Source organism: Manis javanica, chromosome 13 (genome assembly GCF_040802235.1).
Source record: "Manis javanica isolate MJ-LG chromosome 13, MJ_LKY, whole genome shotgun sequence".
Taxonomy (NCBI): Eukaryota; Metazoa; Chordata; class Mammalia; order Pholidota; family Manidae; genus Manis; species Manis javanica.
Window position 1 is genome coordinate 2,645,183 of NC_133168.1, and position 18,578 is coordinate 2,663,760.

At 46.3% G+C, this 18,578-nt stretch overlaps 1 protein-coding gene across 3 annotated transcripts in view; it reads right to left on the minus strand.

Annotated features, from left to right (window-relative positions):
• The window catches only part of SOBP (sine oculis binding protein homolog), a 150,221-nt gene extending 137,743 nt beyond the window's left edge, over nucleotides 1-12,478 (minus strand). The window contains exon 1 of one of the 3 annotated variants that reach the window (XR_012124682.1): nucleotides 11,945-12,477. Coding sequence is in view for 2 of the 3 variants with exons in the window: in XM_073220836.1 (XP_073076937.1) it covers nucleotides 11,945-12,040 (96 nt within the window). In the remaining variant the exon portion in view is untranslated. Of the gene's footprint in view, nucleotides 1-11,944 lie in introns of all 3 variants that reach the window. The other 2 variants (XM_073220836.1, XM_073220835.1) reach the window with 2 other exon arrangements.
• Between the last annotated feature and the right edge of the window lie 6,100 nt (nucleotides 12,479-18,578).

Consider the following 18,578-nt stretch of genomic DNA (forward strand, 5'->3'; position numbering starts at 1 on the left):
TCAGATAAAGCAGAATCTCAGTAAAGAAGTAATTCCTCAGTTGTCAACTACTACCATATAGAATGCTGAATAGGCTACAGGGGTCTCCCTTTTGAATTTCCCTTTTGCAAGAGTATACTTTAAAAACAAATGCATAATTTGCTTAACAAATTTCATTAATGACAGGTTCTTTCTCCATGAAATCTAAGGTCACTATGATTTATCTTCTGACAAGTGACATAAAAGTACCAAATAACTTTAAGTTTACTGGCAAGTCGAGACTGTATAATGTATGAACACACTTTACGAACTATAAACCAATATATAAATGTAAGGTATTATCATTATTATTGCTACTATAGATATCAAACTGTGAAAACAATAGGTATAGCTGGGCAGCTCTAAAGCTTTAGTATTAGTTGACTATTTTTAATAAATGCATCAACTGCTAGATTGGGAAGCAAGATGTGAGACTGTGTGTATGAATGATCTTAATGCTTGCATATGCCTTAGAGCATCTCTGAGAAACAGAGAATAGAATGGTGGTTACCAGGGGGTGGAAGGTGTGGGGAAGTGGCGAGATAGTGGTCAAAGGGCACAAACTTCCAATTAAAGATGACCAAGTTTGAGGATCTAATGTACAGCATGATGATTATAGTTAATAATACTGTGTTATATGCTCGAATGTTGCTAAGAGAGTAGATGTTAAATGTTCTCACCAAGAAGGAAATGGTAACTACAGGACAGGGTGGAGGTGGTAGTTAATGCTGTGGTGGTAATCATTTTGCAATATGTAAATGCATCAAATCAACATGTTTTATACCTTAAACTTAGACAATGTTACATCAATTATATCTCAATAAAGCAGGAAAAAAATTAAATAAAAAGAAGGGCCCTATACTACAGACTAGGGCTTAATAAATGTTCGTTGAATGAATTTCTATTTTTAAAAAAAAGAAAAGCATCTCTATCTAGCAAGGCAGCCTGAGCCTAGACTTACAAATGAAAAAGTATATATTCTAAACGTCTCTGTGGCTCAACACATCTTTTCTCATTCTCCCTAGAAGCTGTCATTTCTGAATTACACTAGGATGTATAATTTATATGCCTGAAACAAAGCACCGAGGCTAAACCAGAGTGTGCACAGCCTCAACGTGCAAGTTCCACGTTCTCTTTAATTTCACAACTTTAGATTTCAGCAGGGGTTGCATAAAAAAGAAAAGATATTACACTACTGATTCCACAAAACAAACCTGGCATTTCAAACCACCCCCAGGATGCTAGATTTTTTGCTTTAGCACCACTTCAGCTCAGAGCTTCAAGTGGGTTGGTCTGTGATGGTTTAGTGCACTGGCAATTTTTAAAAACCTAGCCAGATTGATTCAGTGTTACCATCCACAAGGCCAAGAGACAGTCATATCAAGCTTTCAGGAGGCCTTTGCCCTGATTGGTCATGCCCACATTAAATAGACATTCTTTTCATGAATGTACCAAGATGATACGATCGATACATATAATAAGCTCAGCAACTTCTGTAACACCGCTGAGGAGGACTCGGCTAAATCATGCTCTTCTGCATCAAAAGAGATCCTTTTAATGAGGCGTCAGTTTCCCCCAAAAGCCAAGGTCTTTCCCTGAGCTGAGTGCCTGGACTGGACAATGACAGTCAATAAGCACACAAAATCATGGTCCTCCACCAGCATGTTGGCAGCAGAAATCTCCAAGGATGAGGATTATGCCGTACGGACTGAAAAACCAATTCCCAGCAGCGTTAAAGCCAAGTTCAAGCCATCCCAACAGTTGTGTGCCATTTGCCCTAATGTCTAAGAGAACCGTGCAAACAAGACAGAAAATCTTTCCCATAGTAACTCTGGCCACCACCTCCAATTTTCTAGAACATTTGTATCTGGGTGCCTCTCTCTCTCCAGTTCTGTCTAACCTCAGAAGGGACTCAAAGGCTACAGATGCATAATTCATGGAGCAACCTCCCAGCCAAGGATATAGGTTTGTTTGTTTTAGTCCAACTGCAAATCCATTCAGCCTTTCAGAACCAATCCTAGGGATGGGGTCCAGAAGTTTCAGACATTTGGGTAAAAAGTGAAAAACCTCAAGAGGATTATTAACACCAAATTCACATTATCTGGGCATCTGAACTGCACCACTTAGTTTATAGTGTGTGCAAAAACTCAGAGGCTCCGTGGGACAATCAGTATGAACTGGGTTTGTTCTATGGTTTTTGAGTTTCTATAAATGGCAATGAAAATAAACTCTAAAACATTCCCTTTCTTGTCATTGAAAATAAAAATAAGCACCTTTTAATGCTTTGATATATGGCTGCAAAAGCAGAAAACAAAAGGTTTATGAAGCCTCAAGCCATAAATCTCAAACCTTTCATGAGAAGAGGAAAGCGAAGAAAAAGAAAACAAACAGCAAAGTTTCCTGTAGTGTAAGGACAGTAAACAGGCGGTCACCTCTGCCTTATGTGCTACTGTACCAAGAAATCAGAGCGCTCCAAGGAATAGATCACGGAACACTTTTAATTTCTAGGTGGCATGTGATGCTAGATATCAATCATACTGGCTCTTCACAGTGCTGAATCAAAGGAATGAAACAGATTTTTGCAGTTATCATCCAAGAAACGTGACGCATTCTAGGAGAAGTGAATTAATGTTTATGGCCCATGGAGTTCTCAGATCCTTCTCGTAGAGAATTCCAGCAGTTATTTTTTGACTTTGTTTTGTACTATTGCCCTTAAAAAAGGGGGTATTGCTATAAAAGAATTATTCCTTTCCTGCACAAGTTTCTTATGTAAGTTGTTTTTTAAAAAATGTTAAGAAAAATAAAGCAAATAAGAGTTAAAATGCAGTGAGATTTTAAAGCTAGGAATGTTCAATAATAAAAGCTACTGTACTAAGGGAGAGGTGGTGAAATCTGCTCCCCCCCAAATCTTCACCCAGCATTTATCCTAGAGACTTGGGGCAGGACATTGTCTCTCTCTCTTTTTTTAATTGAAGTATAGTTGATACATGATATTATATTGAAGTGGAGTCTCTTAAAGTCCACCCCCCGCCCCAGCTCTAAGAGTCTGTGAAATTGAAGAACTTCTACTTATAAATACTTACAAAATATCTTCTGCAAAAAAATTAATATCATAATTACAATGATCACACATCATAAATTTTACTCAACAGCCACTATTCCAAATATTTTATCAATTGTTCCCATAAACCATCAAAATATGCAGACATTTCAATATTCTGGCAACTGAATCACATTTTGCAGACTGCCTCTCACCCTTGGAAGTGGCACAGAAATCCTTTTTGTCGTACGATGTGGTCCAGTTTGGGTCTGGAAAATAGGTCACTTTAATTATAAGGATAACGCCTAACACCCTTACAGCACTTTTCATTGTTTCCACATCCTATAAGGCCTCTGTTCCTTTCAGTTACCCTGAGTTTGGGATTGATTTCTGCAATAAACTTTTGGTGAACCTATGTGATATGCTTCATTTTACAACAGAAAATTAGAGCACCCAGAAGGTAGATGACAGGCAGGAGAGGTCACCCAATAAAGTCAGAACAGAATTACAGATCTTCTGAATCTTATCCCGGGCCTCTTTCTATCATCAGTTCTCTCCAGGACAATGTGTCTGTCAGCAATGCCAGAGACACCAGCTCCCTGGACCAAAGAGCTGCAAATCAATCATACCACAGGATCTCAGTATTACGTATAGCCAGGGCCAATCTACCTATGTTTAAATTTTGCTTGCTTTCAGATTGGATCAGTGGCCCCCTACTCTTTGTAATTATTGGTATTGTTGGAAATGGGAGTGCTCAGAATTCATGGTGAAAATTTAATCTCGGTGTGCAATTTTTTTGCACATATCTGCCCCGGCTTGCTTCGCAGCTGTACTACTTTGCCCCAGTACTCCATCCTCACCCTCTCCAACCCCCCTCTCTTGCCTCCAGAGGTCCTAACTAAGGACAGAAGACAATCCTAAAACATTTAGTCTGAAAGCATGATCTCTTCCTAGAATTAAAAAAAGGTCACAGAAAGATGGGAGAAAGGCAGGAGATCGTACCATTTCCCTTCAACTTCTGACTTTGTTAGATACTGGCAAGATTTATTTCTGTTGGAACTTAATTCCAGGACAATCACTGGATACTCTCCTTATCCAACTGGAAGTACTATGCAAATGTCAAAGTTCAACCTAAATGAGTTTTAATGGAATATTTTACAGGGTAAACAATAAAGAGTTGAAGTCAGGCATTTTGAAAATTGAACTCATTCTAAATTCTCAAGATACCTCTGAAATGTAAGTACTTCAAGGTTTTCAAAAAGGACTAATGATTTTATTTTGAAAATACCAGATTTTAAAACATAAGTATGTACCACTGATTCCTTTCATAACCTGGCCTTGTATAATTGAATGTTATGTTTTCAACTTTGTATCCTACCTAAGAGAGCAGAAAATTTTCAAAGTGCTTCGACTCATTCATTCAAATGAGAGAAAAGCCATTCCCTCCCTCTCCCCACACACATAATTCCCATTTTCACTCCGAGTCCCAGTTCTAGTAAGACATGTCATCTATCCTAAATACACTGTAAGTTACTTGAGGGCAGAAACCTTTTATTTCATTTTATGCCTCATCTAGCACAATGCCTAGCACTTAGAAGGTCCTCAATAAATGTGCTAATATGTTTGGATATATTCACATATATGTTTTTTTTAATGTACAAATACAGAAAAATGATCTCTGAAAACAAATATGTAAAAATTTAAAAATGTTTAACACCCACTTTCATAGTATTGGTGATTTAAGGTGATAACAACGTTTTAGGAAAGGCAACTGACTCCATGCATTAAAAGCCTTAAAAAGGTACATATCCTTTGATTCAGTCATTTAATTTCTCGACATTACAGGAACTACTCTAAGGAAATAGGTGCAAAGTATGCGTGATCAGGAATGTTTCTCTCAGTGGTATTTTCTTAGAAACAAACTATATGTCAAACAATAGGAATTTGGTTAAATAAATTATAGCTTAGTCGCGGAATGACTAAAATGGAATACTATTGTACCACTAAAATATATGCTGTTGATAAAATTTTACTACCATGAAAAGCTATTATCAATATATTAAGTTTTAAAAGGAAGTTAATACAATATAAGACCATTTTTGCTTTCTTTTAAAAACTATACATCATCCATAGAAAAGGGCATGAAAAGAAATAAACCAGAAATGTTGACAGTAATTGTGTCTGGGTGGGGAAATTATAGGTTTTGTTTTTTCTTTTCTTATTTGTATTGCTTATTCTACTATTTCTATCATGTCCATGTATTATTTTTATAAAAATAAAAAAATGGTTTAATTGAATATTAACACAGAGTCTCCTCACAGACAACCACGTCAACCAGATTCATAGTCCTACTGAAAATAAAAAAGGATCCATTGGTTACATTATTTAACTTCAAAATATTCTGACACGCATTATTCAGGGAAGTGGTGATTATGAGAAAGTTTCAAAGGAAAAGGAGAGAGACCCCATAGTATCTCTGCTAGCTGAGGTTATAAACAATAAAATGATGGTTATTTTTTGGAAAATATCTTATCTCCCTTTTCATCTCCATGTACTCGGGCTGACTTCCGAGGTGGATTTCTGTTCTGCGTCACTGGGCTCGCCGATCGAGATTGAAAGGTGTGGCGGCGGAAGGCAATCCGAGGAACGGAGGCGGTGTCCTGCGCAGGAAGTAGGAATTGATTGGAAGTCAGCTTCTAACTGCATCCCCAGGTCTGGCATGGGGCTGAATCTAAGTCATCTCTCTTAACACGGCCCCAGTGGTTCGGTTCTATGCTAAGGCCTGCTACTGGGAAGGTCAGGGGATAAAGTTTAAATAGTGCAAAAGAAATATTGAAAGAGCCCTTTTCAGACTACAAAATACTTCCACACTCATGGTCCCACCGGATGAGATGGTATCCTAATGACGAGCCACTCCCCACAGATGACCCCTCCGAGGGTCACCCACATGCAGGACACTATGAGGGTGGCCAGGCTGGTACTCCTGGTACAGACTTGACCCATTGAGCCCTGATTTATTTACCTGACCCACAACCTTTTAGCTTGAAATACGCTGAAGACAGTCACTACACCCCATCTGACCCATTTTGCAGCACTGGTCCTGGCCACAGCACAGGGACTGCCAAGTGGTTCCAAGGGCAGAGGGCACCCACACCACGTAAACCCAACTCCAACCTGGAGCTGACCTGGGGAGAAAGCCTTGTTTCTCTTATTGACATACGCTGAACTGGATGGTTGTATAGCTGCCAAATGAAACCCAAACCGTGTGTTTCCACATATAAAATCTGTGTGATTGTATTGTCTGGTTGTGACACAGAGCAACCAATTCCCACCCCCAACCCCCATTTTACTCTGTAGCCAGAACATCAAATATCCTAAGAAGAGAAGACAAATGCTGTGAAATTGTGGCTTCCAGCCCTCAGGCTCTCACTGTGGCAAGCAGAGCAGGTGTGCAGCTGCGTGGAGCTGCGTCCTAACACAGCTGCAGGACGGCCCTAAAAATCACTGAGGTTGGTTACGTTCCTTTCCCGTCCGTGTGAAAGCCACTCAAAGCAGCCCTTTGGTTATATGAGATTTTAACACCCATCAGTCTACAGAGCCTAAAATATACATTCAGGGGGGCTCATTCACCACATGCATTCATGTCTGTTTACATGTTTCAATTGGTACCACCCAAAACAAAGTATTCTATTTTTTTCTCATGCTACTCTGTAATATCCCTTGTCTTTTTGGAAAACACACAATAATCTTATTAGTTTGAGTGCAAGTGGGGCTGACTTCCCATTCCACTGGAAGAGGAAATTTTAGACTGCAGAGATTTTCAAATGATCTACCTTCTACTTCTAATAATTTTTTTAAAAGAAGAAGTATAAAGACTCTTAATGAGAAGGACACTTCCTGAGAAGATATAAAAAGTCTGGTCACCCTAACAACACCCTGCCTTTCCCTGGAATTCTCCCTTCTCAGAAAGGCACTTGCGCTCCCTGGTATCTGCCCCTTTTGAGGCCCTGTTTTTGACTTTCCTTTAAAAACTGTTACCTCTTGGTTTCTATGCGTCTGTCTTGCACACGGAGAGCAGGGCTTGGCTTCTCAGAGCAGGGCTTGGCAAGCACAGAGGCAGGAAACGCAGAAGGGAATGAGTCTGTCAGACTCATTTTCTTCTAGTTCAAATGTTTATTTCAGATTTGGGAGGAAGTGCAGTGCTTCCTTTCCATTTCCTCGTCTCTGGAACCTGCGAGTTGTATACGGCTTAGAGAACGTCTCTCTCCTGCACATCATATTCACAGGTTCACAGTTGAAGAGAAAGACTCTTTTCACAAAACCCCTGACTTGAACAGAGCAGAATTCATAGCTCTCCGTGCACTCCCAGGACCATTTCTTATGAGTTTAGACTGGGGGCTTGAGCAAAACAATTGAGAGCAATTCGGAGGACAAGGCTGGTGGGTCTGGAATATCCTATACTAATTCCCACAGGGTACGGGTCCTGTCCCACCTGACGGTGCTCCCCAGCTCTGCCACGTGGCACACCTAAGGCCACTGCTCAGCTGGGGCCATCTGACGTCATTTGTGAATGCTACCATGACATTTGGTCCCAAGCCTACTTTCTAGTTTCTGAGACTTACTGTGTCTGACATTAGAATGGAGTTTCAGCAGCAAAACTTAAAATATACCTGTTTTAGTAATGAGCTGATTTCCGCCTTAACCATGCTGACTTTTCCAATCCACACTCTGGTTTCTCTAATTTCTTTCTTTTTTTCTTTATAATGGCAAGCTATTCACCTCATTTCACTGACCAGCTTGACTCTGCAACTTGTTTTATTGTCTATGCAATTGACATAGGTTATTTTTAATGCCAAAATGGAGACCATCAGAAACCAAACTAGAAAATCTTGTGGTGCATTTACTACTAACTCTACCAGAAGGGCCTGACTCTGACTTACTGGGAATATTTACAGAGAGCAAACTTCTTCAGCAAAGACATTTAACACAGAGTTTCCTGTAGTTTAGCAACTGATAAAGAAGCCAAACATTGTAATACATTAACTATGGTTTTTTAGGAAAGTTTTCAGGATAGAGGGCTTGATCTAATCACTTTGGTTTTGTCAGAGCCTTGAGAGATACAAACCAGACTCATCTCTACTCATAGTTTAGAATTTGAATTGTATTACTGCTTGGCAGCCACTAATCACATTCACTAAGATCTATGTACACAAAATATATACCTTCAAGTGGCTTCACACTTGTAATTATTTACACTTCAACATATATTCACATTTATATATCCAATAACACAAACTAGCCTTTTATATTTTATCTAACATGTTCTGGACGGACTCCTAAAACAAGTTAACCCTTCCAGATGTCAGAATTCCCCCTTACAAGCCCTTTATTATGATTCATGTCACCAACAGGATATTGAAGACATATTACATTAGATACAAGCACAATATTCACTTTAGAAACCAGAAGTAGCCAAAATATAAAGTGCATTGCCATCTGACTTTTTGAAATCCTGTTAGTCACTAATTAAATAAGGCACACTGGTTGTGAGTAATGAGTCTTTTTAATAAAGAAAAACCAAAATGAAGGGAGGGGAAAAAAAAGGAAAGACGAAACATGTAAAGGTCATAAGGAGACAAACATTTCTACTTGAAGTTATCTTCTCTCAAGTACACTATAAGCAAGCTATGCTAAGTCATGTACTTCTCACACACAAAATTATATTGTATCAAATTTAAATTTGTTACAACTGCCATGCACATTAAACCAGTGATAACAAAAATGTAACTCCATATCTGATCTAGTGAAACAGCAACCAACATTAGCTCCCGGCCACATGAAGACAATCTCCAATGCCATTACTGGTGTCAGCTAAACCTCAGCCCGTTTGCCTTCTCCGGCCATATTTAAATAAATATGTGACTATCTCAATCAGGAAATCTTGAAGGAAGTCTCTATGATGAGGCGATTTAGTTGCTCATTCTCAGTGCCCTGCATTTGCTGTACTTAAAATAGACACTTGTACCAATGTCCTTTCTATTACCCGAAGGGGAAAAAAAAAATCACATACACACCAGTCCCTTTTCTCTCAGCTCGCAGAGAAGCAACTTGATCCAACCAGTGTTGAAACCTGAGTAGGTCACTGTACACCATGATAAAATTCCCTAATCCCTGAGCCAAATCTCCCGAAGGGGGGCCTCCTCCCGAGCCCCCACTTCCCAGGCTGACTTTTCCATTCGCGCTCTCCTCTTTCCCTCTTTCATTTCCCCTACCTTCCAGCCTTGATATGTGATCCGTGGTGGGGGCTCAGGTTTCCGTTTTTACAGCTTAGGCCGTGCTAGCTGTATACATTCCTTTCTTTCTGCCGGGCAGTGATTACTTACCAGGGCTTAGTTTACACTGGTCCAGATGAAAGCCGTTCAGATGAAGGCAAATACAGCCAGGCAGCCCCAGCACCACCGACAGGAGGCTGCACAAGGCCACATTGTGTTCTCGCTGACATTTTGTTGCACATATTTTTACACAGGGCAACCAAGTTGTCATGTTACTCTACACTTCACATTTGGGGAGATGGCGGGGTAATAATACGGTGAGGTTTGGGGTGGGGTCTTACTGATGTACTTACTAATATTAAAGGCAGAAAAATATTAAAGAGTGCAAAATAACCCTTCTGCCTTTTGACTATGAGGAATCCCTTTTTAAGTGAGGACTTTTGGTGCTATTATATTAGAGGAATGCCTACTAGACAATTCCACTAGAAAAGGGATTTCATAACTTATTGGCATGGTGTGTGCTGACATGACTGAAGGTTTCGGCTAGGGGTCTCTAACACATTGTTCCAAACCGGAAACAAAACACCAACCCTGCAGGCAATCGAATTACCTGCTGCGTGAAACTTCTTATTTAATGCTACTCTCTAATGAAATCTTGAGGATTAAAATTTCAAACGGTAGATAGTGATTTGCAAGAAAATAGCATTTTAAAAAGAGGAAATTCTGTGCAAGGTTAATTCCATACTTAGTCCTGCAGCACTGGCTAAAAATTGTGTAATTTTTCCTCTTCACACAATGTTGTTTTTGTTTCTTCCTCACCAGTTCAGACAAACATCTGTTCTACTGTAGAAGGACAACTATCTCCCAAACCGCGGAGTGCGCCCGCAGCCAAAGTCAACAGCGCCAGCCCCAAGCACCGAGCACAGTCATCCTTTATATCCAGCCAGGATAACATTTCACATGTTTTGATTAAAATTAGCTAATTTGTAATTCGAGAACCTATGAAACTTAAAAGCTGCCATCCATATAGATCCCATTAGGCAGTGCTTTAAAGGGCCAGTGCGTAGTGATTTCCCAGCAACTGGCTTCGCCCCTCTCTTCTTCCTCCACCCACAATTTAAAAAATGACACGGAAAAGATTTGGGAATGCAGGACAGGAGGGAAGGGTAAGCGAGGAAGAATGGTCACTCTAGGCTGTTTGAATTCCACCCCCATCAGAAGGCATCAACTCCTACCGGCCTCTCTTTTCATGAACTGTCTATCATTAGAATCAGTGGTGGTTTGCATCACGAGGAATGGCACTGATCTCCAAGGCAGTCCCTTAACTCTCTCTGGACTGAGGCTGCACCCCGTGAAAGCACTCAGTTCCTCCCCCTGAAATAAAACCCTAATTCTAAAATTTAGATTGTTACAGACATTTCCTGGGGAAGGAGAGCTGAGCAGTGCACCTAGGTACACATAGAAAGGATGTGTTACCCATGCGCCCCTTGCTACACATGGGCTTCACGCAAGGCACTCTTATAGAATATGCTTGTTCTAATCAAGAAAACGCCAAACGCTATAATTTTTACTTAGTTCATGTCGTTTTCACCCAGTTTGTTTTTTAAATTCAAACCTAACCAACCTGACCAAGTCAGTGGGCAATGTGAAGGATTCCATGAAGAAGATGGGGGACAGGACAACGGCTGCAGAGTGAAGAGCTAACGTCCCCCCACCCTACCCCCAAATCCGCTACTTGTGTGTAACTCACAGAAAGAAAAATATATAAATGAAATGATGTTTCCTCAAATCCAAGAGGGACTCGTGAAATCAAGACAGAATAAACCCCTGGCCGGGCAAAAGCTACTTCACGAAAAATAATGGGGGGCGAGGGGGCCCGGAGCTGAGCGGCGCCCGCGTGCGGTCGCTCCCGCGAAGCAGCTGGGGCGCGGGCGGCTGCCCCCGCCACCTCTGGAGCACCGCTGGCCTGGCGGGGAGCCCGGTGGGCCTTTCCGAACAATGGGCCGGCGCCCCGTAAAGGCCGCCCCTCAAACAGCTGTGCTCGGCGCGGCTGGCCCGGCTCCGCTCAGCTGGAAGCGGGGCCCGCGACGGCGAGCAGGGCGCAGGCGGCCGGGCAGGGGCGCGGGCGGCGGCGGGCGCGGCGAGCCGTCCAACTGGACCGAGACCCGCGCCGCTCGGCCGCACCTCTGCACGGTCGCGGCTGGCGGCGCGCGGGGCGCGGGAGGCGAGCCGGGGAGAGGGGCGCCCCGCGAGCTCAGGGTGCCCGGCCCGGCAGCTCCTAACTTTGCAGGGATCGGGGGACGGATGCCAGGGGGGAACCTGCACCGCCCGAGAGCGGAGCCTCCTCTCCGCGCCCCGCCGCCGCTGGGGCCCCGGGACCGCCCCCTGGTTGCGCCGGTGCCGACCCGGGTCGGGGAGGGTGAACCGCGGGGGGCGCCCCACCCGCAGCGCAGCCGAGGCGGGCAGATCCTGGGGAGGCAGCCCGCGGGCGGGCCTGCTGTGCACCTGGCGGGGGCGCCCAGGCGTCCCGGGCATCCGACCCCAGACCCACGCCGCGGCCCGCGGGGAGCGGGCGGAGGGGGCCCCGCCTGTGCGGCCCCGGGCGCCCACGCACCTTCATCTCCTCGTTGATCTCCCGCTTGACGGGGTGAGCCGGCTTTCTGCTCCGCTTGTTTTCCGGAGGTCTCCCTTCTTTCTCCATTTCTGCCATGTTTTTGTGTCTGGTTTCTGTGGAGACGAAATGGCTGCTGCCGCCGCCGGCGGCGGCGCCGGCGGAGGCGGCGGGGCCGCGGGCCGCGGGGAGGGCAGCGCGCGAGCAGCGGGGTCTAGCGGCGGAGGGCGCCGGAGGCTGTCAGGGGGGAAGGAAGCTCAGGGAGTCTCGGGGAGGCCGCCGCCGCCGCTCCTGCGCCCGCCGCCGCCGCTCCTGCGCCCGCCGCCGCCGCCCCTGCCGCCGCCGCTCCTGCCGCTCCCGCCGCCGCCGCCGCCGGGCCGCATCCTCGGTGCCCCGCGGAGCCGTCAGCCATCTTCCGGCGCCCCGTCCGTCCGCATGGGCGAGGGCAGCGGGCCGGGCGCGGAGAGAGCGGCTGGCGGCGTGCGTGCGCGGCGGGGAGTGCGCCCGGGGAGCGCGCCGGCCCCGGCGCCCAGCGCCGCCCGCGAGCCGAGCCGGGGGCGGGCCGGGGGCGGGCGGCGGGCGGGGGAGCGCGGGGGGCAGGGCCGCCCCTGGCGCGGGCGGGCGGGGCCTGGGCGCGCGGAAGGGGCGGATGCTCGCGGCCGCGGCTGCTCGCGGCGGGCGCCCCCTCGGCGAGAAGACGCGCGGCCCGGCCGTTGTCCTCGGCGCCGTGACGCGGGCCCGGGGACCTCGGGGTGGCCTTTGAGCCTGTCACAGCGGCTGCGGAGGAAACGCGAATGGGGAGAAGGGAGGACGCGGGGGGCGGGGGGCGCGGGACCCCGAGGGCGCGTGGAGGCAGGGCCGCTGTCCTTCCCCGGGAAGGCGGGCCGAGCTCGCCACCTCCGGGCTGCCGCGGCGGGGTCTCGGGGGGCGGCGGGCGCAGTCCTGAGCCGCCCGCAGCAGCCGGGACAGGGTCGCCCTCCGGGGGCGCGTGGGGGCTGCAGGCCGTGGGCGAGGACCCCGCACGCTGCTCGCCCGGTCCCAGCGCGGCGCGGGCCTCGACTGCGCTTGCAGGGACGCCGTTGCCCTCCGAGAACCACTCAGGCGGGACGTCTCGGCCTTCAGCCCCCCGTTCTTACCGTCCCCCCCGGTTCTCCGCCGCACTCGCACCCTCGCGTCTCACTACCAATAACGGCTTTTACTCAGTGCTCCGCGCGCAGCCTTGTCCCGGCGCCCTGGGTTTAACCCCCAAAAGACGGGGTGCTCTGGGAGCGCGGGGGCCCGCTTCGGGTTCCGTTCTCCAGAAACCCGGGCCCCTCGCCGCGCGGGGCGGGACCCCCGCACCCAGCCGGGTTGCCCCCGGCCCCCCGCGCGCGTCCCTCTGCCCGCAGCTGCGCCCGCTCGCCCTGCGCTCGCGCGCCCCCTCTTTGCCCTCTCGGTCCACGCCCGGGGCCAAGCCCGGGTCGCGTTTGTCCCCCTCCGGGCTGAGACATTGGCGGGAACGGCCTGTGAGACCCGCAGCCCCGAAGCCCGTACGTGCTGCCCGGGCCACGTTGACGTTCCCGGTTCGCTTTCCCGCGCCGCGACACTTGGTAATTACCTGACACAATGCGATATGGGGGTGCCCATTGTTCCGCTGCTTGTTATTGCGGAGGGTTCATTGTGACAGTGGTAGAAGTTAAAATTACACATTTTTTAAGCACTTAAAGAGAGAATGAATTCGGTGTGGGGATATGAGTAAGCCTTCCATTAAAATCTCAGTTTAGCCTGTCAAACGAGGCTCATTCTGGTGCTACGTTGCCTAATTTGCATTTTAGCATTGTTTTGTTTCTGAACCGTCAAATTAAAGATACCGAGGAGCGTGCTCAGGAGGCCCGAGCACCTCCACTTCGACTGTTTTGCAGTTTAGCATCGTTTTGTTTCGTAAACGCCAAATTACAAACACTCGAGAGTGGACCCAGGAGAGCGGGGCACCGCCTCCCGCCTCTGCCCTGCTCGGGGCGGGGGAAGCCAGGGAAGCCGCGCCCCGCTCCGCCCGTCCCAGGCGAGCAGGAGGCCGAAGCCAGCGGGCCGAGTGCGGCGCGCACCGGACGCCCGAGGAGACTTCGGCAGCGGAGAAGTCAGGCGAGGAGGGCTGCTGAGGTTTCGGGGAGCGCCGTGCACTGCAGGCGCCCCCTGCTCGAGATTTCCCCAGTACTCGCTGAGCGGACCCAGGTACCCGCAGGCTGTGAGCAGGTCCTTCGGCCAGACTCCCACCCCTGCAGCCCAGAGCAGACAGACGCGACGCAAGCAGCGAGGATATGGGAAAAGGAGCCCAGAACTGTTTGCACGGGCAGCATCCCTCCTTCTCCCCGCCTCCCCGCCTCCCCGCCTTCCGGGCCGGGGACACACACCCTCAGTGGGTGAGAGAGGGTGTGCGCGCAAGCCAGGGGCAGCGCCCGGGGCGGCTGCGGGAGGGACGGAGAGGGGGCCTTTTTGGTTTTCCATATGCGTTTCATCCAGACATCTGATAAATACTATGTGGGCTGGAGTTCCTTTGTTTCCTCTGTTTTGTCCTCTTGATCTTACTGAGAAGTAGTGAGAAAACTTTATGGACTTTTGAATACTGTGAAACTGCGGAGACATATGTTGTAAAGTGTATACAAAGAGAAGCTTTTCGTCTTCTGGAAACATATTTAAGCCCCTCTGTTTCCTCTGGTGCCAGAACAACTACAATTGATTCACTGTTGTTCAGAGGATATCAAATACCAAGTTATATACCCCAGGTCCTACGATAGTTTCACAAGTTATGAATAAAATAAACAGGAAAGGTGAATTAGCCCAGAGTTAGAGGCAGCTATACTTCCTTTAAAGAAAATTTCTACTCTGTAATGTCTCAGGCATTTAATAAGCAATGATGTTAATTAAAAGTAATATTTAGTATTCACAAAATCAGCCACCTGTCCCTTCACAGGCTTCTGTCCTCCGGAAAACTGAGGTGAAAACGCTGCATTAGAATCCACAATCATATCCTCAGGGATAGAATGGAAGCTCATAATGTGTGAGGAAACTCTTAGTCTAGAATGAACTTCAGAACTAATGATCGTTACTCCTTGTTAATGACAAGAGGTAATACAGATGAAGACATTATAGCAAAGAGCTGCTGCCTTACGAATTTGGACATACCGTGAGTCCAGTAATGTTCTCTGGATGACTTCATACTGTCTGTAAGAGTGTGACCCTAGTTGGACAGGAAGTCTCATGCAGATCTTGGAAGAGCCACTCTTCGCTGCTATGACTCAATCTTACGCTCCGAACCACTGCCCAGGTGTCCGTGTCTGGTCCTAGACCTAGACCTAGAAAACGTGTATTCACTTCTCCCATTATTATCCCTACCAGACACCAAAATACGTCCCGGACTGACCTTCATACATTCCTCAGGTATATTGTTGTGACTTCTTTCACTCCTCAGAGATTCTCTTGATACTCATTCTAGCTGGTTTCACCCAGAAAATACATCAGAGAGCAGATGGGAAGATCCCAGGTGGATCTGCCCTGGACCCCAGTCCTTAGATTTGCTTCTTTGTTATCTCCAAGAACATCTAACTCAGAGGCCCAGTCCTCACATCTAGTGAAGAATTAATAAATATTGTCTGATTGATTTGTGTGACATAATAATAGACAATTCAAAGAGATTTTCCAGTATATTGTTTGAAGTTAATGCTCATTTTGAGCATGTCCTGTGATCTAACCAAATACGGGGAATAAATTATGTGGAATATTTAATAGGCTAAACATAGTGTAAGAAGTATCTCATTGAGTTCACAAAATCCTATGCTTCTACTGTCATCCCCATTTCACAGATGTGGAAACGAAAGTTTACACAAGCTGAGTTATTAAGTCACAAGCTAGTAAGTACTGGAATTTGAATCTATAACTCTGTCCATGTCTAGATTTGAGGTTCATGACATTATGCTAATATGCTTTAATGAATTCCTTTTCACAATCTGTATTTTTTCTAAGGCCCACATTTTAACATCCCTGAGATTGTGGTGTATCTCACGATGAATTCTTGCAATTATAAATGATAGCTTTTTCTTTCTCAATGGTATATAAAATAATAGTACATTTTCCAATCAGTGGCATATTTGGTTATGTTAGGTCACAACCACATGCCACAATGGCAAATCATCAGAAAATCTCAGCAGCTTAAAAGAGCAAAGGTTTATATTTCTTCTTCACACCAAGTCCGCTGAAGATCTGGGTGCTATCCAGAGCAACTGCCCTCCATGTGAGAGCCTGGCATTGCACCTCCATGTGAACGCCTCGCACTGTCACTACTACAGGAGAGCGAGGAGCCCTGGGGACTTCATCACACCAACAATTAAATGCTCCAGCCTGGTAGTGACATCCGTTACCTCTGCATCCAACCCGTTGGCTAGAATTAGGCATGTGGCTGTGCCCAGCTACTAGGGAAGCTGGGAAGTTTCATCCTCCCCTGTTCCCCAATGGAGAGGAGAGGATAGGAGAACAGGATATGGGTAAGCACTTAACATGTGTACTACAAAGGCATCTTCGTTCAATGCAATATGGTCACAGGGGTCAATTAATGTACATATCAGAGATCTATTTTATTCAAAACCAATGAGCAGCAATTGGCCTGTGATTTGTTATACTCCATCAAAAAAATATTTTCAAAGTCTATGCTCATGTTCAAAGTCAAAGAACAAAATTCACAATCAGTTTCAAAAAGAACACTATGAAACAGCGTAACTATAATGCAGAGGCTTTGACCAGACATCTGCAGGCAAGAGTCCAGGGTCCTAAAATCATACACAAAACATTCAGTGCATTTTTTCTGAAGAACAGGCACATATGTATAATCAGATTCTCCCTTGGGATTCATGATTTATTCTACAAACAGGTATTGAGGGCCCAGTCTATTCCAGCCCTGTGCTGGGTGCTTGAGATCTAGCAGCAGGTTAACCCATCTGGGCACAACCCTGCATGGGGATCGCCTTCCCTTCTGGCTCTTCTGACAACACCCGGCCCCTTTTGTCACGGTGTCGAGGAGGAGACCATGGCCTTCCTGGAGGAGTGGAGCCTGCCTGCAGTCAGAAGGATACGAGAGGCTCCCCAGCTGGCAGCTTCAAGCAAACTGAAGCTTCTTGGCAGGAGAGTAAGGGGCTTCGGCCTTTGGGGGGCCTTGAGCAAGTCATTTTACTGCAGCCTTCATTTCTTCATCTGTGAAATGAGAAGAGCAAGACATTTTGGAGCATTGTTGTTATGCCCACATAATGTCTATGAAGGTGAACTTAAAAAAAGAAGACTGCACAATTTATGTGAACTGTATACAAATGTGTGTCATGTGTTACCTGCTCTCCTGAGGATCATGGTTGTTGCACATCAGCCTTAGGTTCCCATGCACAGACTGATACAGATGTGCCAATTTAAGGAAACCTTATATATAATGAATGTGTTCTTCTTTCCAAAATAATCTACAACAAGATCCCTTTTAACAGTAATTTGCAAGAATGTGATCATTTTAACTCATAAAAATGAGATCATCATATGTGCTTTCAAGCACACTTCAACTCTGCCCATTGAGGGAAGTATACGGGCACCTACGCATTCGAGGCAAAGGTCAATGTTAAGATGTTAAGATCAGCTATCAATACGTAGGCTTTACGTGCAGTAAGCTGTGGAGATAAATGCAGACCGCCCGAAGGAGAAGAAACAGAGCTTCCTTATTTAGAGCAAGGAGGTCAGCCTGCATCACTTGCATTTGACAGACTCAAAGGCAGGCATGGGAGTGAGAAAGCTTTACAATGAAAAGAAAAAAAAAAGACTTCAGGGATCCTCTGATTGGAGATTGTTGGCGCGGAGAAGCTGCCGGCCGGCTGGCCTGAAGGTGGGCTAGCTAAAGGCAGGGCCTCCTATGTGATTCGTTTGGGGAGCACATTTGGCTTTCTGCAGCTGGCCCGGGGTTGCAAGCAGTGGGTGGTGGTGGTGAGGAATCAGGAGGCTGGCATTCACTGGCCAAGTCCTGACTCTTCTGCGTTGATTGTGACAGAGAAGGTGGTTCGGCTTCGCGGGTTTGTTTCGTCAGAGGTTATGGGTCAGAGACGTCTATGTCATATACGGTCTGGCCATTGTCCATTTGTATAGTCAGTCTCTCCAGCCATTGCTAGAAAATAATTTAGTCCAGACAACCGAGAAAAAACTAGATCAAGGCGTAAGGCCGTTTGGGGGGACTAAATATTATCTCATTTGTGGTGGGGAAATATTTTGATGCTTTAAGAAGTGTTTTGTTTCCCTTGTACCTGCTCGTGCCTTTCTTTCTATTCCAGTCACTCTTTCGTTCAAACTACACGTCACTGGTGTCCATTGCTTCAGGGAAAGAATGCTACAAAAGAAATTTATAGAAAAATATGACTTGTCTATGACTTTTGACATTTAAATTGGACTTGTGAAATTCAAGGCCAAAAAAATGGTTTGAGAGAAAACTTTTTTCTTAGTTTTGAAGGTTGAGATTTTGAGTATCAAGACTGAACCACCTGAAGGATTTAGATTAAAAGTTGATGCTGTAAAAAGTAGCTTTTGAGAAAGATACGGGAATGCCAAGGAAGTTCTCCTGGCAATTCTGTCTGGTTGGGAGAAA